The sequence below is a fragment of the Acanthochromis polyacanthus genome, chromosome 20, assembly GCF_021347895.1.
Source record: "Acanthochromis polyacanthus isolate Apoly-LR-REF ecotype Palm Island chromosome 20, KAUST_Apoly_ChrSc, whole genome shotgun sequence".
Classification (NCBI taxonomy): domain Eukaryota; kingdom Metazoa; phylum Chordata; class Actinopteri; family Pomacentridae; genus Acanthochromis; species Acanthochromis polyacanthus.
This window is the reverse complement of record NC_067132.1, coordinates 10876704-10884892: the sequence shown is the minus strand read 5'-3', so window position 1 is coordinate 10884892 and position 8189 is coordinate 10876704. Positions and strand designations below refer to the sequence as shown.

The following is an 8189-nucleotide window of genomic DNA, read 5'->3' as shown; positions in this document are numbered from 1 at the left end:
CCACAGCCGACTCCACGGCCTGAGGGGGAAGGAGGGGATGCAAACCTCCAAACCCTCATCCTCCTCTTCCTCACTTCATTCTTCCTCCAGGCTAATTTGGTGGCTGGTCTGTATGACACCTGCCACCGAGCCTAAAACACAATCATTTCCTCGTGGATTTCCCCTGGGACACACAGGAGGAAGGAGGCCTCTTTAAAAAATTGTCTGGATGCTCTTGAGCCCAGACAGGAGGGTCATCATGACAGTGGAAACACCCTCAGATGGTTTTATGGAACCAAATGTTCTCTTTATGTTAAAATTCAACTTTACATCAAATGTGATTAATCAAAAAAACTATAAGGCAAAATAAAATTACAAGATTTTGTGGTTTTATTCACATATACAGTACAAACATTCACTTTTTATTTATTACTGAAGTGCAATTTACAGACCTTAGCAGCAAGTCTTCATATACTTTAATTTACATGATAATAAGACATTTTAGGATTTCTGTCACATCTTCATCAACATCTTTTATACAGGTTTTATTTTACATATGTACACTCTTTGATACAATATTGCCATTCAGACATGCCTTATATTTATTATCTCTCAAAATAAAGGTGAATCTCTGCGTGGTGTGAGACGAATGCTGTCAACTGTGTGGACAAACTGTCAAGTCTGAACAAATGGAGGCTAAAACAAGAAAAACCTGCTGAAATGATGATGAAGGAAAAACACCGACTCTGCTGATAAAGACGTTTACACCGAAAGTGGGTTAATGTGAAGTTTAACAAATGCATTTCCTGAAAACTAACCTCCAGTGTTTTTTATACCTCCAGTGTTTTTTATTGAAGCTGCCACTTGTCCTCCAACCAGACCACAAACCTTCAGAGGCACCAAAATCCCAAACTGATGGAAGCCAGTTGGTTTTGGTAATAAAATGTGGATGTGATTTGCATCAGTTGCACTCAGTTAAAGTTTGAATTTGGCCTTGTGTCGAAATCCTTTTTTATTTTAATCCTTACTGGGTTAAAAGTTTGGGGTCACCCAGACAATTTCATGTTTTCCATGAAAACCTACTTTTATTCATGTACTAACATAACTGCACAAGGGTTTTCTAAGCATCAATGAGCCTTTCAACAGCATTAGCTAACACAATGTAGCATTAGAACACAGGAGTGATGGTTGCTGGAAGTGTTCCTCTGTACCCCTATGGAGATATTCCATTAAAAATCAGCTATTTTCACCTAGAATAGTCATTTACAAGCCTTCATCAGGCAAGAGATCATATTCTGCACACATTAAATGTGAGGTTGTTTCCGCCTCTCAGTGAGGTCGAGGAGTATGTGGTTTTCATCCAGCCAATCAGCGAAGATAACTCTATGTTACATCACACTACATCGTGGCATTTGACCAATCAGCAGAGGCCTGGAACGAATGAAACTTTGTCTTTTCTCCGAAGTCGGACAAAGACAAATTTGGGGCTCAGTCCTCTTCCATATTTGCGGTCAAAATGTCAAAACTAACCATGGTTAGATGATGAAACTCCCACGTTCTACGGTTGAGTCTTTGTGCTAAATGATGATATACACATTTCTTGAAATGTGTATTTTTTTTTTTTTTTTTTTTTTTTTTACCACTAACGGGCATGGAGCCATTTATGGTAACTTCACTGATGTTGAATTCAACATGAAAATAAAAATTTTGAAAAATGTCATTAAAGTAAAAAAGTCTTATGACCTCCAATAACACTCTGGTGTTGAAATTTTTAATTAGTTTAAGTATTTCAGTGAGTGCCCTTTAAAGGGTTAACAATGTCTAGACTGTATTTCTGATTCATTTAATGTCATCTTCATTGAAAAGAATGACTTTATTTCAAAAATAAGGATGTTTCTCAGTGATCCCAAACTTTTGAACGGTAGTGTCGTTGAATTTATTAAAATTACCACAAACTAAAGCTGGATTTATAGTTGAAATGCTGCACTGTAGCTACAGCGGTTACATATGCTGGTTCACTGTAGGAAACACAGTTGTTCCTCAAAGATGATGGTTCTCCGCTATCCTTCAGGTTTTATTATTGTGTTGGACAGTTCTTAACCTGATTTTAGTAGTTTCAGAAATCTCCTGGGTTGTTTTCTTTGCTTGATGCAGGCCAATAATTTGACCCTTCTGAAACAGATTAACATTCTTTCCATGACCACAGGAAAGAAATGAGAAGCTCCTTACTGCATCAGCTAGGGTTAAATAAGTTACTGCAGCTGAAACACATTCATCATCCAATGGAAGGATCTTACCTGTTTGTTTAGTTAAATCAGGGTGGCGACTTTTTTTTTGGACAGGAAGTGTATGTACTACATAGTACACCAGAAAAATACTGAGCACGTTGCCATGAGGAAGTAGTACGCAAATGTATACAGACTACATGCAACAGTTGGTAGTATGTAAAGGCTGCAGCAGCACGCACAGAAAGGAATAAGGATAAGACTCTCCACAGCGGTCTCTTTTTGAAACATCCAACAGAGCGATCACACTGTAAACTTCCTGTTCACAGAGATCATCTTGGTGTGAATGAACGACCGTGATCCTGCTGTCCGTTCAGATACTCTCCTGTTCAGTAAGGGGACACTGCAACGTAACATGAGGAGTTACCTCGATGCAGCTCCAGTGTTGTTAACCTTCATCACTACGTACACGACAGGAAGTAAACACAGAACCAGCGGCAGACATGAAGCACAAGACGGTCGGATCACAACAACACATGTAGTGTTGTGGAGGTTAAATTAACAGGTTGTTCAACTATGAATCAAGCTTATGCGACATGTAAAGGACTCCACTATAAATCCAGCTTTATTGGCCAAAAGAAAACCAGGATCAGATACTTTACCCGGATTGGAGTCGCTCTATTATGGCTGCAGAATAAAGTTGCTGACCTTCTGGTGCTGATGTGGGATCAAAAGGGGATCATTGTTCCATCTAAAGTTAGTGATCCATCTATGCCACAAGCAAATAATACATCCTACTAATATCATCCTGCTTTAGATCAGATGAGTTTTTGAGTCTCACAATCAGACCAGCTGACAAAGCTGTGGAGAATGGTGTGACTGCACCTCAGTAGGATTCTGTGGAAAAACCTCCCAATGAGGGTAGTGGTGGAATATTTGAATGTGAGGAGGTGAAAACTGTCCTCAAAATGGCTAATTCACCAAAAGAAAATCAGCCCTGTCTAAATACATGATCTAAATCTTTGACAAAACTCTCCATTTACAGTGTGCAGGTTGTTCCTCTGAGGTCGTTGTTTGGTTGAATTTTAAAAACAGCTCAAAAGCTAGTATAGGTGAAATACGAAGCAGGAATGTCAGGTTTTTACCCACAGATGAGTCCGACTAGGTTATGAATGGCAATCTCTACATGTGCTGAATTAATTTTATAAAAAAAAACACTACATCACATTTGCAACTTTATTTATTGACCTAAAGCCCTATTAATCAGTCAGAAGCTGATCTGGTGAAGAGGAGCCCAGATGCTGCTCAATAATTATGTGTTTTGAATCATTTTTACTCTCTGAAGTCCACTAAAGGGGTAATTCTTCAGTCTGATGGACAATTTGAACCCTCACCGGAGCACATGATGCTGCCAGGACAGGAAAATAAAATAAAATAATAAAAAAACCACGACAGAAACCACTAGATGTCACTCTCACTGCTTAGATTTTGCTGCTGACTGAGCTGCTGCTGCTGCTGGCGGTTTGGGAGCCTCGACTAAACTCCTTAAGGGGAATACGATGATAAAACAACACAGTCATGATCATAACAGATAAAAACACGTTGCTGCATAAAAACACACACACAGTGTTGATGAAATATGCAAAGACACAGAACAGTCTGAGGTACAAATTTACATGACGATGATCAGGGGTGTTCACCTCAGTGGTCGTTAACTGTGCTGAAACTGGCATTCAAAAATAAACTCACTGACAGTGTGGAGGCTTGGAAAACTTTCCTGGAGGACTACAGCTGGGGTCACGACACAGAAGGATCGGGTCAACAAGGCCTCGCTACTGAGTCACGACGGAAACGTGCTCTCATGGGTGACGACGAAGATTCAGGCGCATGAAAAACAGCTACGAGAAGAAAAACTGAGGTCATCCAGGTCAAAAGATGGAAGGAGGGAGGAAACGAGACCTCTCCTCTTCCTCCTCCGTCATCACCTCTGCTTAGCTGAACTGTAACGGCTGCGTTCACGTCCCTCCACCCAGTGGGGCGAGGATGAGAGGAAAAAGAAAAGGAAGGGCGCATTAACCTGTCGTTGTGTCGTGTTAAACTCCACCACGCTTGAAAGGCGCCACAGGGAGGGGAGGAAGGGAGGGAGACAGAAAGGAGCGCAAAGGAGGTAGAGATGGAGAGTCAAAGGGTGAGTTAGGAGAAGGAGGACAAAGATAGAAATGAGAGAGGGGAAGGTGAGGCGGCGTGTCCCTCTCTGTTCTCACTCTCTCTTGCTTTCCTCTTTCTCTATCAGCCGTCACCCTGACAGGGCCGGTAATTGGACGTGGACCTCTCTCTCTCTCTCTCTCTCTCTCTTCTTTTTCTCTTTCTGTGTCTCTGTCTGTCTCCCTCTCTCCCCCGTGGCTCTGCTCCTCAGCGGGAGCCTTGGGGCCCGGAAATAGCTGATGACAAGATAGCGGCTGCCTTTCATTCTGCTCAAGGTTACCCCACCCTTCCATGACAGGCGGAGGAAGAGGAGGAAGAGGAGGAGGAGGAGGAGGGGGTATTTAGGTGGCTGTTTGCTTAAACCTGTGTGTTGAGAAAAAGTCTTTTTACGTCCTTTTTCATTCCGCTTGACCTTGTGGTGAGTGGATGACGCGGCACATCCGGAGTGAGACGACACACACATGGGGGTGACGGCCTTGAGGTCACACTGGGGAACGTCCAGGTACGAAGGTGTGAGACGTGGATCATCTTACTCTAAAAAAATAAATGTCCAAAACAAACACACAGTCCTCTGCTCAGACCGACAGCAGGAACTGGTCCTGCTCGGGCGGCTTTTTCACCCAGGTCCCGAGGCCCGTTTCCTGCAGCGATCTGAACCACTGCTGCTTGGCTGTCTGGTACGGACGCGCCGCCATCTTGGCCTCGCAGTACATGAGCTGGCGGTCCGCTGAGCCGGACACGTGGATCCCCAACTGGACAGGACGGAGAGAGAAAGGTGGGGAAACAGAAACAAGAGAGAGCAACCGGATGTTCGATTAAAGCGACACGAAGAGAGGGAGGGGCTAAAGCAGGTTTAATTCAGTTTAACTATAGGATCAAAACTACAAAAGTCAGATAAAAAAAGACAAAACAACAACAAAATAAAACAAAATATTTAAAGAATGAGACACAAAACGTCAAGAAAACAAGACAAATGTCACGAAACAAAACAGAAAAGAGACAAAAATTAGACAAGTTAGAAAGCAACAAAAAATGGAAAAACAACAAAAATGACACAAAACGGCAGGCAAAACAACGAATAAAGCAAAACACAAAATGACAAAAGTAAGACAAACAACACAAGCGAGACAAACAGGGAACACAAAATGACAAAAACAAGAAACAAAGTGACAAAAATGAGAAACAAAACGATAAAACAAGACACAAAACAACAACAAATTTGACAAACGGCACGAAACAAAAAAAGAGACAAAAAATTCGACAAAAAAGCTTCAAAGCGACAAAAAAATTGACTAACGACAAAAACTAGACAATAAAAACACAAAACGACAAAAACAGCAGACAAAACAATGACTAAAGCAAAACGCAAAATGACAAAAACAAGACAAAAAACACAAACGAGACGGAAAGGAAGCACAAAATGACAATAAAGAGACAAAAGTGAGACAAAAACAAAATGACACAAAATGACAGAAGGACAATGAGCAATGTAATATTTTACTTCATGATCAAAACAACTTGTCCAGAAATTATTCTAATTTTTTTTTAGTTTTACAAAAATTAAAATCTGCAGTTAATGTTTTCTCTGTAATTTTTACACTTTGAGGGCCGGATCGGACCCTCTGGAGGGCCGCTTTTGGCCCGCGGGCCGCATGTTTGACACCCCTGGGCTAAAGGTTTAGAGGGGGGGTGGGGGGGGTGGGGGGGGGGGTGAGGAGGAGGACGAGGAGGAGGAGGGGAAGAAGAGCGAGCAAAACAAAACGAATGAGCCGGCACAAATGCATTTGGGTGGGGCCGGGGAGGGGTGGGGGGGCTTCAACAGCTGTGTAATCTCCCCATTTAAATTTCACAAGCAATTGAACATTCTCTGTGCTTTTTGTGCATTCCTATTGTCGCGAGGGGAAACAATGAAGATCGGCGGAGAGACAAGTAGGGAGAGAGAGAGGGAGAGAGCAAAAGTTTCTTTTGGAGATTAGTGCGACTGCTCTTGCGTGGCCCTTATATACGGCGCGCAGGGAGCACTTAGGGTGGGGGCCTCCTCGAGTACTTCTCCAAATAATTATGGTTTCATAGTCATTATGCTTTAACGGCCACCATTTGGCGATGCAGGCACTGTCTGTTACATAAAGTTTCAGAATGGAAATGAAAGTGCGGCGGGTAAAGATCCGAGCTGCCAGTTTTTGATAAGCCGCATAGACAGCAGATGTTTCCAGGCCGACACATTTATCGACGGCTGAGAGGAAATTCCACGTTTCCTCTGTTACATGGCGCTCTGTGACTCGGATTCTAACACTCCTGTTTGTGTCTTTTTGACTGCTGGCTGCATCTCTGCTGCTAATGTCGCCATATTACTGGCTGTGTGATTCCTGATGACAGTGGATTCATTTTGTTTCTCACATCAGCTGAGTGACGCCTCACAGGAAACAAAGTGATTATTGTTCAGGCTCATATTCATTAAACAGGACTTCATAGTATTTTTGTAGCACGTAAAAGACACAGAGTGGAAGGTGTTTTTTAAATTAACTTTTAAATTAGCAGGACTTGAGCCACAGCAGATATTTCTAAATGTCATAACTAGCAACAGAACAGCGTAATTAATAATATTGACAAAGGCTGTTTTCCAGTGCTGGTTCTGTGAATGTTGTTATTCTTAAACAGAACAGAGCCGTGACAGCATCTGGTAGACCGTTTTCTAACACGCTGAGGAAGTCAAAATGTCAGCTTTGAGGAGAATCTGCAGAGTGAGATTAGTGACTGGATCTGTCAGTAGTTTTACTGCTGTAAATTCCCTTTTCTTCAAATGATATCTTTAACATAGAAAATGTGGATCACCTGAGAGCTGCACTATGAACACAGATTAATGGTTAACGACGTACACTAGCGTTCAGAATTTGGGGTCACTTAGAAATGTCTTTATTATTGAAAGAAAAGTATTTTTTCAATGAAGATAACATTAAATGAATCAGAGATACAGTCTAGACAGTGATAATGTGGTAAACGACTATTTGAATATCTCCATAGGGGTACAGAGGAACATTTCCAGCAACCATCACTCCTGTGTTCTAATGCTAAATTGTGTTAGCTAATGCTGTTGAAAGGCTCATTGATGATTAGAAAATCCTTGTGCAGTTATGCTAGCACATGAATAAAGTGTGAATTTTCATGGAAAACATGAAATTGCCTGAGTGACCCCAAACTTTTGAGCGGTAGTGTACATTGAGCATATAGTCAGAGCTTTCAGTGTCATGAAGGAGGCTCTGCTTTAACGACTGGACGAGAGTTTGGGATGTAAATCAGCTGTAGGAAGTGTCACTCTTTCTCTAATTCTTTACTTGACCGTTACTTTCTGAGTGATTTAGACGGAACACTTAAAATCTGCAAACCTGCTGAGCTGTATATTAGTAATAAGACTGAACGAAGCCGTGCAGTCACAGTGACACAAACTGTAATCATTGCGTTGCCTTGGTAACCTACATGCTTTCAGCTGATGATGGAGAAAATATAGAAACTGTGTGTTTTTATGCTTGGTCCTGATTTTACACTGCTGCAGCTGATAAAACTCTGATTAGAAAACTGATTAGTCTGCTGCTATTTTTCCAGAGAATATTAAATCAATAACATTAATTTCACATTGGACTAAAGCTAATGTGATTCAATGTATCTTCGTTCTAGAGCAGAATTAGACCTAAACGCAGTTTTTGAGTTTCACGTTTGAGTTTTAAAATTAAAATGAAAGAACTTTGATGTTGTTGTTGAGCTCTCATGCTACTTTAATAATCC

The 8189-nt window shown here is 41.5% G+C and overlaps 1 protein-coding gene across 1 annotated transcript in view; it reads right to left on the bottom strand.

Moving 5' to 3' along the window:
* Window positions 1-346: 346 nt before the first annotated feature.
* Window positions 347-8189, bottom strand: part of adarb2 (adenosine deaminase RNA specific B2 (inactive)) — a 270798-nt gene continuing 262955 nt past the window's right edge. The window contains exon 10 of the mRNA XM_051940312.1: window positions 347-5161. Coding sequence (XP_051796272.1) covers window positions 4985-5161 — 177 coding nt within the window. The 3' untranslated portion in view covers window positions 347-4984. The remainder of the gene's footprint in view (window positions 5162-8189) is intronic.